Genomic DNA, 20559 nt, shown 5'->3' with positions numbered 1-20559 from the left:
CTTAGCTCTTCGACGGTGATGAAACCGTCGCCGTTTTTGTCGAATAAGTCGAAGATGCGTTGGAGACGAAGTGCGTTTAAGCTTGGGCTACGTAGACTGAAGGATGATGATTGTCTTGAAACTGTCTTGTTCTCTCAATTGCTCTCCATTGTTCCTTGTCTTCTTCTTCTTCTTCTTCTTCTTCTTCGTTTTGTGGAATCTGAGAGATAAAAAGAATATGGGAATTTGGGAGTGATCGGAGTCTAATTATAGAATGAGAAAACAATTGGGGGAGAGTCCGTTTTTGCCGGCATTGACTTTTTTTCTGGCCCGCCATGTCTGAAATATAACTTCGAACGTTCAGTGACCCATAACATTCACATTAATGCGAAAATTTTAATAAAGGTCGCTTTTTTTTTTTGTGATCTGTCGAATAATATATTCGATTATGACATTTGTATAAAAATTGTAGTTTTGTATTACTTTTCTTTTGGTTCATATGAATGCTGAAAAGTTTTGTCTTCCGAACAATTTGTTAAAATGGAAAAAAAGTTATGATCTTTTTTTTTCCCGGGACAATCGAGATAGAGAATAGCGTTTTATTTTAATTATGATGCAAGTTTCTGTTTCAAATAGTAATGAATACTATAAGAGAAAAGGTTAATGCCTTTTAATGACGTACTTAAAAGGTAAGATTATTTCTAAAACTGAAACTGCTTTGCAAGTTGATAAATAATGATACTAGTAATACATAACTGTCGATGGCTTTTTCAACGGACAAGAGACGACAAGTCACGTCGTACGTGGACCTCGTGGGTAGTTAACGAAATTTTAATTCCAACGTTCCCATTTGCCAACTAGTTTTGTTGTCATGTTGTGTGTTTAGTTCTCTTTCTCTAGATCTTACCGAGCCGGGTCGGGTCGAATTGAGAACCCAATTCAGTTAAACCTCACTTACAGAAATATTCAAAATTATATGCTCGTTCTCTCAATAGTACTTGCAGTAATCAAAAGAAGAAAAAACACAAATACTGTATGTCTTAAATCCTAAATAATGCAATCCTAAAACAAGTATGTCTTAAACATGTCTGAATATCGAAAACAAAGCAATAAAGATTAAACACTTATCTCTCAATGATGTCGTAAACTAAACTCGTACAAAGAAGACACCAAGTCATAAATCTGCGTCAAGGTTGGTTGCTTCAACGGTGGTTTGTCAGTACACATCAGTCCAAGCGTAATGGCTTGCTTCACTTGATCAAATGGTCTTTCATCAGTCTTCATCTTCTCATCGATCACTCTCTCTAGATTATCTGGATAATGAACTCTTATATACTCGAGATACCTCCTTTCTGAATCTTCTTGTTCCATATCAGGTCTTAGGTTTGTGATCATCTCTAGAAGAAACAATCCGAAGTTAAATGTATCTGTAACAATAATAACAACACAACAAACACAATTAGCTTTTGTAACCTTCTAATTGATCATTATCTCAGGAGAAGAGAGCTCTTACTTGTTGATAAGTTGTTCCCATCTTCAATCTTGAAATGAGAAATCAAAGGCTCTTGATCATCATCGGATAACAAAACACTGTTTGTGCTGAGATCAAATGTAATCTCAGGCCATTGATCTGCTAGGTAACAAATACCTTCTACAACTCCTAAAACCACTCTTAACCTTCTTCTCCATGATGAAGCCGACGAAGAACTTAACCAAGTCTCAACAGTTTCCCCTTGAGTCCACTCTGTAACCAAAGCTCTCAAGTTTCTGCTATTACACCAACCCAAAACTCTAACCAAGTTCTTGTGTCTTAACCTGAAAGCCGCCTCGCATTCCTCTCCGAACTCACGCCTCTTCTCACTCGAAACCTTCTCTTTATAAATCTCGATCTTTGTCTCTGTCCCGTCTCTCAACGTCCCTTTGTACATATCAACTCTATTGCTCGTGCTCAGAAGATGCTGATCTGAAAACTCGTCCGTCGCAGCTTCGAGCATCGCGTATGTGAACTTGTAACTTCTCCGGCAAGTTCTTGGAAAGTAATCAGGTCTCTTGATACATAACCATCCAAAGCAAAAACAGAGCAATATCACCATTATCGGAAACACGATCAACAAGACCAAAAATTTCATCTTGTAACGCTTGACATTTGGAAGAACACCGGACTGTATGAAGCTAGAGGCGTTGAACCGTTTGAAGAAGTCAGAATCTGAGATCTTGTTCTCAGAGAAACGGTTATACGATAGATTCAAATGCGTCAAGTTGGTTAATCCAGAGAGATCCTGAACCGGAACAAAACCAGAGAACTGGTTGTAACTCAGATCAAGAGTACGAATCTGAGCACAAGACAGAACATTTTTTGGGAAACCATCTTTGAGAGAGTTGTTAACCAGCTCGATGTCGACTACGGTTAGAGGACAGTACTTCCAGAAGAAATCAAAAGAGAGGTAAAGCGCGGCGGTTTTAGGACGACCGTGGATTCTGATCCTAGGGAAAGACTCAACGCAGTTAGGGTTCTTGGACTCGTTGCAGAGATGGCTAGCGACGATGGTTGATCTGAAAATCTCGACAATGTCGATTGGAGAAGATGAAGTGTTGTTGCAGTAACGGAGCAAGGGATCACGAAGACAGTTATTGGTGATTGTAGTGGTAAAATCAGGAGGTGGACTAAGATTGGCGAGATCTTCCACGACTGTTGCTGAGAGTACTGAGAGAGGAAGAAGAGTTGATGATAGTGAAATGAGGAAGGAGACGAAGAAGAAGAAGAGAGAAGATGCCATTGGAGAGAATGAGAACTTTTTGTTTGGTTTCGTGTATGGGTGAGAGAGAAGATAAGAGAGCGAGAGAGAAGCAGAGAGGTAAGTTATAATTTGAGGTGTTGTTGTTGGCGGTTATGTTGAAACAGAGTGGGAAGAGACTTACGCGCCCATTTTATTTCTTTTAGTGAACGTGTGCTTGGAAAATGAAGATTTCAAAAAAAAAAAAAAAAAAAAAAAATTGTGAAGTATTTAAATGTTGGAAATATCTACACTTTTTACAGTTTAATGAGTTAATTTGTCTAGGAATGCAGAAGGTAATTTGCTTTATCGTTTCTTCATTACACAATTCATTCATTGTATCTGTAATCTTATTGATAATGAGTTAATTTGTCAAAACAAATTTGAAATGTTTTTACCTTATTATAAAAAATATCTTTCATATGGGCTAGATCGAAACTAGAGCAGGTTAATTTGATTTCTAAAGAAAATTTTATCAAACATTTTTTGATAGAGACCAAAATATCTTATAATATGCCTTTGTCCTAAGCATTGGTGAATTTTGATTCTAAAGTTACCATATAAGGTTTTGGAAAAGAGATGTTAAAGTTCGAACATAATTTGTTAGAAATACCATTTTTGGGATATCTTTTAAAAAATACTTTTTTATATAAATATTTTTATTTCTACTTTCTTTTACACAGTTAAAACTTAAATTATGTTAAATCAATTTTTTGAATTTTTTTTAGGTTTGAATTCTCTATTTTATATTTAGGATATAGTTTTTAGGGGTTGGGGTTTAGTATTTGGAGTTTAGGACTTAGAATTTAGTTGTTTTATACATAGAAAAAGATATTTTTGAAAAGAAACAACATGAAAGGGTATCTTTAAAAAATGACATTGAAAAATGAGTATTTTTGAAAATGGTATTTCTCAAAATTCTCTTTGATCCTTGCTATATAATTTAAAAACTTTTTACATTCTACAAATTATAAAGACACTATCAAAATATAAATATGGTCAATCTTAAATATATTTTTGGGTTAATAATTAGCAATAAAAATTTGTTTTATAATAGTTTTCAATGAAAAAGTCCTTTCGATGTTTCGCTCTGAGGGCGATTTTATTGACGATTCTCCGATCTCATTTCGCCTTCATCCTTCTCCATTTAGGAGTATAATTTCTTCCGGAAAAATCAGCACAATGTTGTTATTTTCGGATGGTTTCCGTCTGTTATCCCTTTCGGTTAACAGTTATCTCTCTCCTTCAATTTCGGGGAGTAACCGCCGAAAGAAACCGCCATGGTTCTCCTATTTAAGACAACCCTTTGGTCGGAAATTCCTTTCTATCTCTGTTTCTTTTCTCCCTTCATATTCTACCACCCTGCCTGATACAATGAGTGATGTTCGTAAGTCGCTACAAGATCTGAATTTGGGAATTGGGGATGTCCGAATTCCTTTACCACCAGAACTCTGTGGTCATGCGGCGGCCTTGAATTGATACTCTTTAATTGTATCCCCTACAAATCCAAAGAAGCAGAATCTGAGAGCACTGGTACTTCAGATGCCCAAAATCTGGGGCTTTGCGAATTCATGCCGTGGGCGAATACTTGGAAATGGCAAAGCCATGTTCATCTTTAACTCTAAAGAATCGATGAATCTGGTTCTACGCCGTGGTCCTTGGGCGTTTAACGACTGGATGATGACAGTTCACCGTTGGTATCCAAATATCACTGAAGAGGCACAAAAGATCATTCCCTTTTGGATACAAATTAAGGGTATCCCACTACTCTACTTGTCGAACGCTATGGCCGAGTATATTGGTTCTCAATTGGGTTTCGTAACCACGGTTGATTATGATAATAATGCAAACCGTGTGGATTTTGTTCATGTATGTGTCAATTGGAACATTGATTCGCCACTACGATTCCAGAGGAATTTTCTGTTCGATGGAGTCATAAACACCGTTCTGAAGTTTCGATATGAAAGGCTTCACAACTTCTGCACAAAATGTGGATCTCTTACCCATGATGTCAAGAACTGTGTGATGACTTTCGATGATCCTAATCCACTTGATGATGATTGCAATGACGGTGATGGAGATGATGACTCTAACTCAGATGATGATGACCAGGGCGATGAACCTAAATCTCAACCCTTCATGGTGACAGACTCCTCCACGGATACTCTGCAGACAATTGCGCCAGATGGACAAACCCCTGGTCTGACTCCCCCTACTAACTGTGACGCACATCTCAAGGTACCCCTCTCGAGTACATTACGGACAATGGGCCCTGCTGATGCAATTCCAGGATTGTATAACCCTTCTCGTTCTGGCGAATTCATCATTACATAGTCTACAGATGTTTCAAATGAATCCTCCTTGCCAAGTGCCTTTGAAGACACAGAACTGACGGCAGAGAGACTTCGATATTTGACAAATAAGTTTGCACCTGATAAGTATGGCCATCCTAAGTTTTTCTACTGGTTGGACAACCAAAAAACGATCAAATCACCAATGGGAAGTTGGAGACAAAAAGGAAGCGAGCATCGAAGGAAAGCTACTTCCAGTTGTGTGAAGAGGAAGAGGATTTGATGGTCCTGAATCAAATCCGGAAGAAAGAGAGAGTTGAGTCCGAGGGTTCATGCTCCGATTTTGCATCAGACAGAGGCGCGGGGGGCCCGGTACCCCCACAACCTCCATGAGAATCGTCGCCTGGAACTGTCAGGGTGTAAGCACACCGCTGACTCAATCTAGGCTAAAACACTTATGTCGTAGTATTAAACCACATATCTTATTTCTGTGTGAAACTTTAAATAAGGATGATGTTATTTCTGAACTTACTACTGTATTAGGATTTGATTATGTATTAACTCAGCCCCCTCTTGGGAGGAGTGGAGGCTTATCTATGATGTGGATGAAATCTGTAAAGTTATCATGTATCTCACAGGATGACTGAATGATAGATGTTCATGTAAGCTTTAATAATAATCGTTCCTATTTGTCGGGTGTGTATGGCCTTCTTGTTCAAAGTGAAAGAAATTTTTTTTGGGAACAATTAAAAACATTGGGCGAGACACGAGCAGGATCATGGTTACTTGTTGGAGACTTTAATGAAATCAAAGATAACAATGAAAAATTGGTGGTCCGATGAGAGCAGAATGGACTTTTCAAAACTTTAGGAAAATGATAAATTCCTGTGACTTACGTGACCTTCGATCCAAAGGGAACAAGTTCTTATGAGTGGGAGAAAGATATTGACACACCATAAAATGCTGTTTAGACAGAGTGATGATAAATTCTCAAGGAGCACCTACTTTCCCGAATGCTGAAGTGGAATTTCTTGAGTTCTGTGGCTGCGACCATAAACCAACACTCACATCTATTTATACAACCAAGCCAACACACTTTAAACCTTTCCGATTTGACAAAAGAATGATAAAACTAGATAATTTTGACGAGGTGGTGAAGAATGGATGGATTGCAGGGAAGAAACAAGTTCGCTTATCCATTGTAGACCAGATTGTTAGCTGTCGATCAGCCATGGCAAAGGGGAAACACAAATCCAATAAAGCCTCGGGTTCATATTCGGATATGTAGTACTGGTACTCATTCATCCCATAATGATCCATAGCCTCCCCATTTTGAACATCACAGTCCTCAGTGAGGTAGTCCTCAAAGTCATCATCAAGAAAGATGGCTTGGGCGGTTGTATAGTCTTTTGGGTTCTGAACAGCTTTATCTGGAAGCTGGTTGATCTTTGGAGGTGGTTGGTTGTTGTGGTGGCCTTCTAGGTATCTCAACTTAGTGTTGAGAGAGTCATACTTGGCAGTGACGTCATTATACACAGAATCGATCTTGTTGCTCATCTCCGCGAATCGTTTGGCATTGTCCATTGCAGCAGAGGCTTGACTCTCTATCATCTACTGAATCAGTCCGCGTAAATCAGTTTCTTGAGAAAGGTTTTGCGGACCTTGCTGTTGTTGGAAACCTGGTGGTGCAATTGGTTGATTGTAATTACCAGAGTACTGCTGCTTAGGAGCATAACCTTGATTGTATTGAACAAAAGGCTTTTGTTGGCCCTGATTCCCTTGGACTGCTGATGGGTAAATTTGGTCTTGAGGATTTGCAACATTCGGGTTACAGTAGGACAGGTTCGGGTTTGGTTTGTAGTTGGTGTACCCTTTGTTGTAACCTCCTTGGTTGTTGATGTAGTTCATATCCTCTAGCTGAGCATTCTCCCCATCTTGTTGCAGAAACTGCTCTTCCTCTGAGATTGCATGGACATGCTGCTGCTGGCTTAGGAGCTTATCCAACTTATCATTGAGGGCTTTCATGTCTCACTTGTACTTGGCATTGTCCTCGCTACTAGATCGCACAATGTGATCATATTCCTCATTATAATGGCCATCAGATAGAGATAAGTTCTCCACTAGATCCCAACCTTCATCGACATCCTTTTTGAGGAAATTACCATGTCCAGCAACACCCATATCTTAGGGACCATGCCTCGGTATAGTGTACTTAGCAATGAAGCATTGCTGAATCCATGATGTGGGCATCTGGTAGTGTATCCCTTGAAACGTTCCTAAGCTTCACTGAACGTCTCATTGCTCTTCTGAACAAAGCTGGAGATATCATTTCGCAGCCTTGCAGTTCTGGAGTTGGAGAAGAATTTAGCTAGAAACGCCATCTTGCATGCTTCCCAGGTGGTGATGGATTCCTTGGAAAGTGATTTCTCCCAGATGTGTGTTTTGTCTCCCAAAGAAAATGGGAAAAGCCAGAGTTTGGATCCATCTTCACTAACTCCATTTATCTTCGTTAGGCTACAGAGCCTATAAAACTCATCCAAATGGTCCAATAGGTCCTCTATTGGCAATCCATGAAACTTGTTTCTTTGTATCATCTGGATGAGACTACTCTTTATCTCAAAGTTGTTATTTTGAACAGCAGGTGGCACAATGCCATGTCTTTGAGTGTGAGTAGATGGAGCATCTCCTGCTCCTATGTTGGTCCTCTCTTGAGGAGCTGGTGGACCATTCTGATTATTTATTTCTTTCTCAATTGTTGTTGGTTGTGGTTGTTGGACTTGTTGTGGACATAATAGCCTTGGTCTGTCGATGTTGTCGATGAAAAGACTCAAGTGTTGGCTACCCTTGGATCGTGTTTGCATGCACAATCAGTTGACCGAGTGAGTACACGAAGGTCGACCCGATCCAGGTGATCGAGTGACGGGTCGGTTGGGTACTCGGGTTGTACCTGAAATGCAAAACAAATAAACACGAAAGTAAACAAGTCAGTACCGAACCAAAGTGTATAAAGAACTTGATCTAGCAAGTGCTGAAATCTTAAACGTAGCAAATGTAAAGTCAACCAAATGGCAAACGGCGCCAAATTGATAGTAGGATTTTTCACCCAGGGTATCAATTCCCTAGGCAGTTGTAGTACAAAGGGTTATCAATCTAAATGGTTGTGATGCTAGTAGATGAGATATGATCAGAACTAAGCAAGTCAAGCCAAGCAATCAATGGTTTGATCTAACAATCCTAAAATAAACAAAAGAAAGCAAATAAACAAGAACCACACGACCTAAGCACTCGATGCAAGCATTCGAGTACAGGATCAGGTGGGGTGATCGAGTAAGCAAGATGAGTATGAACAGCTCGAAGGTGTACTCAAAGCAGGTGATTGTGTACCTGTTCGGGTAAGTGATCGAGTTATGAATGAAAATGTAAACAATCAAAATGCGAAAACTCCTAAGGATGGGGTAATCGACTCCTAAGCGTTCCGGACCAGTAAGAATGTCATACATGCCTCAAGCAAATATTCCCTAGACAATGAATCTCTAAAATCTTGTTAAAACACTCTCGTGATAGAAACAATCAACCTTGATCACTCCCCTACCCAACTCTCGTTGGAGAAACATGACCAAACATGCAATACAAACTGATTCATTATTGTCAATAAACTCCTTACACATCTAATCTCTTAGACTAAGTGAATAAATCTCTAGCATTGATTGATTCAAGAATTTCATCTACACCTCTCGATGGTAAAACACCCTAAATCTAATCTCAACCTCTCGATCTGTTGATAACATTAAGAACACCAATCTAGAAGGGAATTTATAAAACAGAAACAGCCAAGCTAAGACATCCTAACCGATCAAGAACACGAAATTGTCTATCCCATCCCTTGAAACTTTGTTTCACTACTCAGATCTCATTGTAGAAAACACAGAAGCATAGATAAATGAAAATTGCATTGTATTAAAAATAGAGTAAAGAGGAAGAGTATAGTATCGAAAATGCAAAAGAAAATAACAAAATGAATCCTAACAAAGTGGAAAAAGTGTTTGAGTCGCTCAAGATCTCTCTCAGAAGCTCTCGTTCTTTGGTTTGAGTGTTTGCGGCGTGCTAGGGCGAGAGGAAGAAGAGGGGGTTTATATATGGAAACCCATTAACCCTAGCTTCTCAGTCCTGCCTGAGGGTCTGCTCGATGAAGTGCTTGAGGATGATCTCGGGTTGCTCTTCGGATAGGTCTTCGGATTGTTCTTCCTGCTCTTGGATCCTCTTCGATCGGGTTGGTGTTCGGACTGTTCTTCCTGCTCAATAGCTCCTTCGGGTATGATATGATCTTGTTTCTCTCCATTTTAGGCTCTAAAGCACATGTTTTCATTCAAAATATACAAATGCAAGAATACAACACCCTAAATGGCCTAAAAGCGAATTCCTATAGTTAATGACCTAAAAATGCTAAGGTTAGGGTAAAAACAATGCAAAATATGGACAAAAATGATGCTTAAAGCATGTAAATTAGAGAGTTATCAGAGTCATTTGGTTTCACTGAAGGCAAAGTAATCCGTCTAGAATCCATATTATTTAATCTGAAGAGCAAATCCATTTTATTATATTCGAAGAACAATGTAATTAACCAACTCTTTTGAATTGTTTTTTACTCTGGTCAATCCTGGTAGAAACGCACCAAAATATTAGAGAGTGGACATCTCCCCGCAGAACTAGCCACCACAACGCCTATATCCGAATATGGAATACTATTCGACTAATGCATGGGGTATCCAAATCGCATGTTGCCAAGATACCATATAAACTGTCTGCACAAAATCCCAAACCTAGACTTCCCACATGAATGTGACAAATGTTTTTAGGATGGATTTAATCTAGGATAGCTCATTACAACCTCCCCCACTTTCTTCGCTATACCACTACCACTACCACTAGACCACGCTCATGTAATTTACAATTTTGCATAACATACATGTCCTTTTAATACATAGTAGGATTGTCTGTTTTGGGATGTTATTCAATGACTGACTTTGGGCTATCTGAGTTAAATTTGTGAAAGAATTAGCAAAATATGTAGATGAATTCACTTATGAAGTGTGTTAACCGACAGATGAAATCAACTCAACTAACGCAATTTCTAACTAATACGGGTCCAGTTTTGTGTCTGTGTAGAGCCCAAGATCTTTCTGTACTCATATTGGAAACCAAAATTTACGTGTTTATGCGGTAAAATTAGTTGGTAAATATGATCTAGAATGGTTTTGCTTGTACCTAAGTTGTAATACGTATCCCTTTCACATATTTCTTCCCACTTTGGTAATTTTATTTTGTTTAAATGTTTTTTCTCTTTCTTGCGACACTACAAGAAAAGTCCATATTGATAGCAGTATATTATAGCTCATTTTCTTCAACTGCTATGAAAAATAGACTTTTTTTTTTTTTTTAATTACTATATAACAGCACTAGAAAAACGCTAAGATTAAAATTCATTAAGCGACAACCTAAAATCGAAATCGTTTATTCGGCCTGTACTTAGATGAAAATTTTCGTTTAAGTGCGTTTCAGATCTAAATTTTTTTGTGTCAATAGAACCAAAAAATTTAAGTGCGACGTTTACAACAAAAATAAAACCTTATATCCCTTCTCTGTACGACGAGACAAACAAAACATCAGAAAATTTTTCTTCCCCCAAATTGAAATCTAGGTCTTTTTGACTCCGCCGTGAAGCTCGTCGTCGGTCTCATTTCGCGTCCATTCCGATGTCATATCTCGGCGAAAAAGTGGTTAACACGTATCGTTAAGTCTCCCTCTACCTCAATTTTTATTTGCTTCCTTCTCTTATTATCTTTCTCTATCCAGATCCGAGTTTGCGAGATTTCAAGCAACCTTAACAACAAAGTCCTCCACTTTTTCATCTTTCTTTCAACTACTTAGGATCCAGGTTCGTATTTATATGTTTTTTTGTTTCTTCTTCTCTGTGATTAAATCCCGAGTCTGATTTAGTCTCTTTGCGATGGATATGGTTCGTATTCAGTTTCAAAGTTTTAGTATTTTGATTGCTTGTAAATCAATAGATGTTACGCTTTTGATTATTCAACATTTCTCTTTATTATATGCTTTCCTGGAGAGGTCGATATATTGAATGGTATCTATGATATTGGACGACCTATATGATATGCCTATTTCTCTCATGACATCGAATTTATAATTTATATCCTGTTTTGTGTACAGAGGTATTGTAGATTGTTTCTCGAGGACATATAGAGAATCTGGATTATATAACTATGGTTTTTGTTTGCAACTACATCAGCGATTTTACTTACTTAAACTTGTTCTTGTTTAGGTCAATGGAGATGGAAAGTATGAGCGGATAAGTGGAACAAGCCTTTGGTGGAGGCACAGTTTTAGGTCCTGGAAAGCTTTTAAGAAAACGCAAGACATGACTTTTTAATTAACTCTATTCATGTTTGTAGTTTCCTCCTTGCCTGAGTATTAATCTCTTAATTTCAGGTTTGATGAATTGCTTTGAGTTAAGTGAACATGAAAATAAGACGGAGTTATTGACATGCTTGTGGTGGGGATATCTACGGTGGAACAGATTCTTTAAAGGTAATTGATTAATTTTGGTTTGCTAAAGTTATAGATTAGATTTATATATGTAAATTTCAAACCTTCTATTTTCATTATTACTTTTTTTTTGGGTAGATTGGTATCTCCTCTACAAGTATCACTTCGTGCTTTGGGAAAGCAATTTCCGAATCATTTGTTTGTATTGCTAAAGTCTAATGAGTTGTTTCATTCGCTAGGATCAAGATGGAGCACAGTTCAGAGGATACCAATACCAATCTCAAGGAGAAGGTCTTACCTCCTGTTGAGCAGGTACAACCTTTTCCATTCTCGCAATTGGTTTGATGCAGTTTTTGATAACAACAATCAGGGAGATAAAAATTCTGAAGCTGCATCATGAGAATGTTATTCAGCGGAAAGACATTTGGTCCCTTTTTAGCTTGTTCCAAAATTTTGATGTTTTTACATGTTTTTTTTTCTCCGTTATGGATCTATCTACATTTTCTTACTGTGTATTGACAACAATCAGATATATCTAGACTTGAAGCCAAAGCACAACTCCAGCAGAAGGATAGGGAAATTGCAGCTCAAATTTCAGGTAAGATGCTTTTTGCTTAGGCTTTTGATTGACATTAGATTATTTTCTCTTCCTACGAGGTGCTAAAAGAAGCCTTATGATCTTTGCAAAGCAACGATGCGCACAACTAGAAGAAGAAAATAAGGTTTGAGGGAGAACCGTAGTGGTGGGAACAGCCAAACTGATGATGAAGATTTAGTATTAATTCCTTACTCTTTATTGTTCCTTAAAGGTTAACAATTATAATGTTCATTTCTGATATTGAATTGTGTCTCGTATGTTTCTGCTCATGTATAGGTAACACTTACAATTTATAGTTTATTTATCTCTATGTGATTGCTATGTGCTTATAGGGTTAATGGCATATTGTGGCTTCTCATGATTCTTTTGTTTCATATGAGCAGATACATTTGGAGAGGATAACTAACATGTCCTTTTCATATATTCAAAGTGAACTAGTAGCTGTTCATTGGACTGTTTCAAGAAACGCTAAGTGAGCAGCTAAAAGAGAGGCTTAGCTACAAGTAAGAAAGGCTTGGATGGGTTACATGTACATGTCAAGTAATGTTTCTATTCTTTTTGATGTTAGTTTTGTTTTGTTTAAGACTTGGTGACACTTTGTTATGTAAGACTTATTTTGCTTAATGTAATTTATGTTATGTATGTTGATTATTTTATGAAATGTAAAAATATAAATTTAATTAAATAAATTTTGAAAAAAAAATTACAATAATAAATAAAATAGCATTAATTTTGTGATACAATAAATTATATTATAGCATTCGATTAGTGCTATGATATAGCTACGGTAGAAGCTCCTAACATAGCATGTAAAATGACTTATAACATGATCTTAAAAAATAAAAAAACGCGATAACAAAGCATTTCGCTACTGCTATCGTAAAATACTCTACCATAGCATATATATTCGGCGCTATCGTATGAGCGGTATCTACAATAACAATGGCCTAATATAGCGTTTGTGAAAAAGCTATGAATTACATATTATAACATTTCTCTAATGCTATCAATGTTCATATTTGTTGTAGTGCGAGAAGAAACAAAATCTACGTGTAATACTCTGTAGTGACTAGTGAGACCAGGATAACAATAAAATACAATGGGTGCAAATGGTTACACAATAGAAGAGATTGAACAAGTTGAAAAAAATTATTCAACCAATTTTCACCATTTACATTGAAAAGGTTGAAGATGTAATTATTTATCAGGAAAGATTTTTTTTATTGAATATGAAAAATATCATGAAAACATTTCAAATTTGCAATTGGTTAATAAAGAATATATTTATGTATTCACTTAAAAAAAAGTAATCAGTACCTCCCACCAAAAAAAAAATTGATCACATAAAATATTCAATTAACTACTACATATTGAATAAGTTTTTTTTTTCTGTTCGACGTTTAATTTCAGAAGCTTTTTTTTTTCTGTTAACGTTTATTTAATAGGTTGTTAATCATAATATATTTGTATAGAGGTTATAATCTGCGGAAAATTAATGTTCTTCCAAAGCTGCAGCAATTAAATTACATAAAGATTGATCTCATAAAAATAACAAAACTTTTTACCGAATAAAGATAACAAAATGAACATTTATGGTCGATAGGCATTAGACAAACTATTTATGTGGATGGCTCTTGGAAAGCGATAGATCCATATGTATGCCGAGGTTGGTTTTGTTCTTTTCTTCTGGGGGAGGTCTCTATTATGGGGAGGCAGCCAATTTTCATCGTAATCTCTCCCTGCTTCATGCAGAGATTAAAATCCTAGTTTGAGCGATGCGTTGTATGATAAGAGCAGATAATCAGAATATTGTTTTTTTTACCGACTGCTCCGACTTGGTGAAGATGGTGCCCTCACCTTTAGAGTGCCCAGCATTCACATCTTATTTAGAGAATATTCAAGAATATAAAGAAGAATTTATGTTCTTTTTGTTGATTTTAATTCCTCGCTCGCAGAATGGTAAAAAATATAATCTGAGTGCACTTCATTATCTATGTAAACGATGTTCCGTCTCATTGGCTCTAAGCCGATCTTGTATGCTGTTAACCAAAAAAACAAAATTAACATACATTAATGTTTGAGTAAAGAAGTCAACGTTTCTACCGAATGAAATAAATTTTATTGCAAATTTACTCAGACATCTTAATCGTTAGAGGGTTTTACACTAGTACAAACGCAAACCGCATTATTCAACAATACTAATGCATCGCATTCGAAGACGTTTTCAACGGGATTTATAATACGCACTAACGAAAAAAATAAGGTGAGAGGACAAGAAAGTCATTGTATTCTAGAAAATAGAGTTACAGCTTTACGTATTATTTGTAACCAAAAAAAAATGATCATAATTAACTCGATTCTCTTGAATAAATGAATGAAGTTTCATCTTACGTTTACGTTTCCGATTGCATTAAAAAAAACATCTATCTACTACATATTCAACTTTCCCTCATTACTTTATTTTCCATAATTTCATAGGTTTCTTCTTATTCAAAGAAGTTTTCTATGACCAAAATCTTCAACTTTACATTTTATTTTCTTTTCAGTTTTCCTATATGTCAAAAAACCAATAAATACATAAAACAAAGGGTGATTACTTAGTAATTCTAGTTTTTGAGATCTTCAAACAAACAAAGAAAATGAGAGAAATAGTATCTCTTTTGCTACTTGTTCTTCTTGTTTTGGCCTCAGATGCACATGTTACGAAACCATATGAAGAAAACTTCCTTCGATGCCTTCGTTATCGAACCAATCCGGAGAATCCGATCACCGCAGCACTCTACACTCATGACAACTCCACCTTCGTGTCATCTTACGTCTCCTACGCGAAAAACAAAAGGTACTCCAACCCTAACGACACAAAACTAGTCGCCATTGTTGCTGCAAACCATGAATCCCATGTTCAGGCTACCGTGGTCTGTGCAAAGTTCAACGGAATCCAGATCCGTATCCGAAGCGGCGGTCATGACTACGAGGGACTATCTTACATCTCGTCTGTACCATTTGTTATTCTCGACATGCACGATCTCCGATCTATCTCCATTGACGTGTCAAGAAAGCAAGCTTGGGTCGAAGCTGGTGCCACATTGGGAGAGCTCTACACCAAAATCGCAGAGGCTAGCAAAACGCTAGCGTTTGCGGCTGGTGTTTGCCCTACATTAGGAGCGGGAGGACACATCAGCGGAGGAGGATACGGTAATTTGATTAGAAAATACGGACTCTCGGTCGATCATGTCGTTGATGCTCGTGTAGTTGATGTCAACGGCAGTATATTGACTGGAGCTACCTTGAGAAAGGATCTATTGTGGGCGATTCGAGGTGGTGGTGGAGCCAGCTTCGGTGTTATCCTCTCTTGGAAGATCAAGCTCGTCGATGTTCCAAATACCTTGACAGTTTTTAAGGTTAACAAAACATTGGAACAAGGAGCTACTGATGTTCTTTACAAATGGCAGCTTGTCTCCAGCAAATTGCCTCATGAGCTTTTCCTGAGAGCAATGCCTGAACTCGCTAATGTCGCGATACCTAGCAAGAAAACCATAGCGGTTGTGTTCTACGCTCAGTTTTTAGGACCAGCAAGGAGGCTCATGGCAATTATCAACAAGAGTTTCCCTGAACTGGGGCTAAAACGTGAAGATTGCTACGAAATGAGCTGGATTAACACGACGTTGTTTTGGCAGAACTATCCAGTGGGAGCACCGATAAGCATTCTTTTGGATAGACCATCGAATCCGGCAGGAGCACTCTTCAAGAGTAAATCGGATTACGTCAAGAAACCGATCCCAAAAGAAGGAATGGAGAAGGTTTGGAAAATAATGTTGAAGTTCAACAACATGTTTATGCAATGGAACCCTTACGGTGGAGTGATGGATAAGATTCCGGCAAATGCCACCCCGTTTCCTCACCGAAAAGGGAACTTGTTCAAGATTCAGTACTTTACGTTATGGCCCGACGCAAACGCCACAGAGGCTAATCTAGGTCTGATGAATGAGATATACGCTGCGATGGAGCCGTACGTGTCAAGCAACCCGAGAGAGGCGTTCTTGAATTACAGAGACATGGATGTCGGAAGCAATCCAAGTGGAAAGACAAATGTTGAAGAAGCTAAGATCTATGGATCCAAGTATTTCTTGGGGAATTTGAAGAGATTGATGGAAGTTAAAACCAAGTATGATCCTGAGAATTTCTTTAGATTCGAACAGAGTATTCCTCCTGTTCGTGCAATGTAACTCTTCTGTTTAATTTATCATATGATCACTTAACCAATAAAATAAAAATGAATAGTTATGTCAGCATGGATGCATTATATAGCTCATATGTAACTTGCGTAGCATAGCATATTTATCCTTATAGTAGGATTGTCTCTGTTTTGTGATATGATTCAATGATCAATAAAGAGAATTCAGGACTGTGTTAGAACTTTCTCGGTGCCGTGGGGTAAAAGTTCTATACAGCTTTTGCTGCTTCAACATTAAGTATAAAATGTACAGCCTTTGACAAAATTGATGATATTAAACAAAAAAAAGTCTATGATCAATGGTTGATCCATTTACTTTCAGCCTTCTTCCCAATCGACGTCCTCCTCGTCATCTTCTTCCTTGTAGTTTCCATTTGCTGCATATTAAGAAAGTTACCAAGCTGAGCATCATCACATGTACTCATGAGACCTAAACTAGTATAGTTAACTAATACTATGAGCATGTCTTTGGCAAGTATCTTCTTGTTGCAGGTCACCTTGAAAATACTAAAGAAGGTCGCTTCTAACTAACTAATAGTAAAACTCATACTGACCTGCAACAGGCTCTTCTTCTTCCCATTCAACATCTTCTTCATCATCTTCCTGATCTTCACGTTTACACTTCATACCAACCTGACGATCCAAGGATGTACTAGTAACCAATTGAATGTCAGGGCTTAGTTTGCCTGAGGATTCAGCAAGCTCTTTCTGCTCCAGTATAGCAGCGTAGCAAGCTTTGATATACTCATCCTGAAGCAAAATGTAAATAGCAATCCAAAAAATGCTACACTGAGAAATATAAATACATAGACGCAAATAATTTTCCCCAAAAGGCATACCATCAGATCCTTATCATCGCCACTTCCCATGGCTGGTTTCTTGTCATCTGAAATTTCTGATGCTCCTCCTGAGCGACCATCATCAACCTTAGTTTCCTGTCTCATCTGATATCCTCTTTGTTCCTCAGTCAGATTCATTCCTTCCTTGATCAGCCATGATGGAAAGAGTTTCACACTAGGATCTCCACCACCTTCAGAGTTAACATCTTCTTTTTTTTCACCAAGGTTAACCTCAACCTAACCATGTAATATTTAAGAAATCAACTAACCATTCACAATAAAGAAACAGAGGAAAAATGCAGGGATAAAACTTTGGCATAGTTTGATTTTCTTTAGTGTAACTAAAGATTACCTCTGTTTCTCCAAGAAATGGCATCAATGTTGAACCATACCCACCCTGTGACCTTGAAGGATCATCAGGGTTAAGATAACCATTTTCACGAGCAGCCTTAGCTGCACGAGCCTCCCATGCCGGAAAAGATTCAAAACTAGGAACCGGTATCTCTTTTATTCTGTTTATATGATCCATCAGAGGTTTAAGCTGAACCTGCAGTTTATTTCTAATTGTGTCAGCGCACAAACTACATAAAATAAAGATGATGTACGCGAGAGTGAGCTAATATTTCAGTATATATATAACTAAAGTGCAGATCTCTCTATTCTTAAACCAATAATAAATTATTCTGATGTCATGATGAATATGGAAAGATGCACAGCTTCGGTCAAGGCAAAGCAGTTTCAATTTTATCAAATTTACTACAATACGGAACTGAGACACTCAAACAGTATACACGTACCTCCATCTTCTGAAGCAGATGTTCCCTTTGCCGTCTCCTTGCACTTTTATCCCCATTTACTGCTTCTTCTAAAGTTAGCTTGTCACATTCCATAACAAGTTCACCATTGCATTTTTCACAATGAAAAGAATCGTCTGTCATAGAAATTAATCTCAGGGCATCCAGTGCATTATATCTACATATCGGAAACGAGAATCCAAGTTTAGTGAACATGTCACAAGACATCAATGTACGTAAAGATTTTATAACAGAAAGCTAGAGTAGTGGACTTTACTTCCTTTTGCAGTTAAGACACCCATACTCCTGAATAGTATCCTTATCTTCTAGTTCATCTTTCAATTCTTTCTTCAGACGGTGCACTTTATAACGAACAACATCATATATCTGTAAGAGACAAGAAGTAATATAGGGTAGTGTTATATATAAAAAAAACTGAATAAACATTAAAAAGTATATATATATATATAATATATTAGGGACATGAAGCATATATACCTGTGAATAATCGAGACAGTAATACGAGTGCATGTGGACCTTAACTTTTGCCCCTGGTTGGCCATTAGTTGAAGCAGCCACTGAAACACTATTCTTCTTTGCACCCCTTGCTCTCTATTGAAAAGATTGAGAATCAACAAAACAAGCAAACAAGTACCAAACCGAACATTCTCTCATACTCATGTTCTTCAATCATCGTAATACTACGATAATCTATGACAATATGCTATTTATCGTAAGTAACAGAGTCGTTGAGTCATTGGCTTAGCAAGAACAATATTGTGAAAAAAGTGCTATATGTCAATCTGAAAGAAAATGGTTTCTGCACTGACCTCTTTCCTGTCAACACGCATGATAAATTTTTGTTCTTCAAAGTATCTTAATATTTTCCGAAGTTGCTTCGGATAAGAAATCAACCCTTTTGCTAGGTCTTCTTCTTTAACCCATTGACACCTAGCATACACGGAACAAGAAAGATACCAGAAATGAAATTTAGTGAAAACATGCAGACTTAAATAACCGATATAAGCAATACCAAAAGTTAACCAGCCCATAATCAAGTCTCACAATATTTTACTCAAACAACTCTATAATAACGCAGTGGACACCAAGAGAGTTGTGTGAGAAGTAGACATAGAAATTGAAGAGATGCATACAAACCTCGTAAGCGCACGCAGCACCACAACAGCTATCCCTTTGTTGTCACTCTTTGCAGATTTCTGCTGTTTATCACTTTCCGGAGTATAGTTATCATAGAAAGCACTTGCTACAAGCTCCACCAGCCTGAAATTCGATGCAAATCAACATAGGAACTGTTTGATTGAACAGAGGTTATAGAAACTAAAGTATCCATAATCTTTATATGGCGAAACAAGACTTACCTGACAAATGGCTGGCGCACAACCACGGGGCTTGATTTTGCCATTGAGTTAACAAACCAGAGACTTTATATTTTACCAAACGAGGAACCAATATTAAAGTAGGTTTGTGTTTGATACTAGTTGATTCAGGGCCTAGCTAGCATGCATATATATATATATATTTATATATGTATGTATGAAACACCTACGATGGGAAGTTTCTTGCAATCGCTAGTCTTGTGACAGTTACTGACCCTCCAAGCTGATACAGAAGATTACTTTATTCGCAAAGAGAATACACGTAACCGTCAAAACAGAGCAATCTACCGGGTAAAGTAAGAGAATCACTTGAAATTCAAAACAGAGCAGCCACCCGAGTTAGTTCTTGGAAACTGCTCATCACAGGATACGTTTTTAACAAGTCAATATACCAAACACTTGATATCGGACCAACGAGTTTTGATGTAAGTAGAGCAAACATCGTATATATATGTACCAAGAAGAAGACAGAAGTCAAAGTAAATCTCTTACTGTCGTTTTTGTCAATCGGTTGTTTTCTTTGATATTTGACCTAAGATTTTTTCAATAAGATAGTTCGAAGTTCTTGGTGAACATAAGAGAGAAGTTGAAAACCGCTAATAAGGGTAATGGACAGCAGACTGGGATCGATTTCGTGGTTATGAGCACTAATGGACCACGAAATTAGGGTTTCTACGTTCAGAGCGACGAACTCAACTCGAAGCAACAAGTAGAACCCAACAAATCTAGCTAGGTCAAGATTCTTTGAGATTTATTTATTCTAGAGTTCATCAAATCTCTCTCTAGTTTGAGAACACTATCGGATCTCGACGAAGCTGCTTTACCTGAAACCGAGAGGGAGAGGGGGACGAACACAGCGAAACAGAAAACGGCGTAAAGACTCTTTCGTCTTTGTGTATTTATAGCTTTTTCCCCAAGACAATATAATATAAATATTAATATGGAAAAATTAAAATAAGTATATCTTATAATTTTGACCAAAAAAAAAATCTAATAATATGCTTTTCCATATTAAAATAAAAAATTTGGTAAGTAAATATTCATATTAAAAAAATTCAATGATAATAATACTTAAATTATCAAATTTCGAAA

The 20559-nt window shown here is 37.3% G+C and overlaps 3 protein-coding genes, 1 long non-coding RNA gene and 1 other non-coding gene across 5 annotated transcripts; 3 read left to right on the top strand and 2 right to left on the bottom strand.

Moving 5' to 3' along the window:
* Positions 1 to 1049: 1049 nt before the first annotated feature.
* Positions 1050 to 2756, bottom strand: LOC104722984 (cysteine-rich receptor-like protein kinase 10). The gene is made up of 2 exons (XM_087475026.1): positions 1493 to 2756; positions 1050 to 1406 (listed from the first exon to the last, which is right to left on the bottom strand). Exons 1-2 carry the CDS (start codon positions 2754 to 2756, stop codon positions 1111 to 1113), a joined length of 1560 nt encoding a protein of 519 aa, XP_087331152.1. The 3' UTR covers positions 1050 to 1110.
* A 4520-nt stretch (positions 2757 to 7276) lies between these two features.
* On the top strand, positions 7277 to 7383 carry LOC147933845 (small nucleolar RNA R71). Its single transcript, XR_015573370.1, has one exon. It is a non-coding gene; the product is annotated as a small nucleolar RNA R71 (small nucleolar RNA).
* Positions 7384 to 10731: 3348 nt separating this feature from the next.
* On the top strand, positions 10732 to 12776 carry LOC109127597 (uncharacterized). The gene is made up of 6 exons (XR_015570564.1): positions 10732 to 10979; positions 11382 to 11446; positions 11549 to 11647; positions 11845 to 11917; positions 12135 to 12203; positions 12295 to 12776. It is a non-coding gene; the product is annotated as an uncharacterized LOC109127597 (long non-coding RNA).
* A 1920-nt stretch (positions 12777 to 14696) lies between these two features.
* On the top strand, positions 14697 to 16620 carry LOC104722983 (berberine bridge enzyme-like 17). Its single transcript, XM_010441265.3, has one exon. The coding sequence runs from the start codon at positions 14843 to 14845 to the stop codon at positions 16427 to 16429; it is 1587 nt and encodes a 528-aa protein (XP_010439567.1). The 5' UTR covers positions 14697 to 14842; the 3' UTR covers positions 16430 to 16620.
* A 13-nt stretch (positions 16621 to 16633) lies between these two features.
* Positions 16634 to 20340, bottom strand: LOC104722982 (transcription initiation factor IIE subunit alpha-like). The gene is made up of 11 exons (XM_087473678.1): positions 19960 to 20340; positions 19450 to 19820; positions 19229 to 19351; positions 18901 to 19021; positions 18569 to 18682; positions 18348 to 18457; positions 18074 to 18248; positions 17629 to 17823; positions 17277 to 17513; positions 16992 to 17187; positions 16634 to 16814 (listed from the first exon to the last, which is right to left on the bottom strand). The coding sequence occupies exons 2-11, from the start codon at positions 19491 to 19493 to the stop codon at positions 16756 to 16758; spliced, it is 1374 nt and encodes a 457-aa protein (XP_087329804.1). The 5' UTR covers positions 19494 to 19820; positions 19960 to 20340; the 3' UTR covers positions 16634 to 16755.
* Between the last annotated feature and the right edge of the window lie 219 nt (positions 20341 to 20559).

Source organism: Camelina sativa, chromosome 11 (assembly GCF_030686135.1).
Source record: "Camelina sativa cultivar CO46 ecotype springtype chromosome 11, ASM3068613v1".
Lineage (NCBI taxonomy): Eukaryota > Viridiplantae > Streptophyta > Magnoliopsida > Brassicales > Brassicaceae > Camelina > Camelina sativa.
The sequence above is the reverse complement of the archived record's forward strand: the minus strand, read 5'-3'. Positions and strand labels throughout refer to the sequence as shown.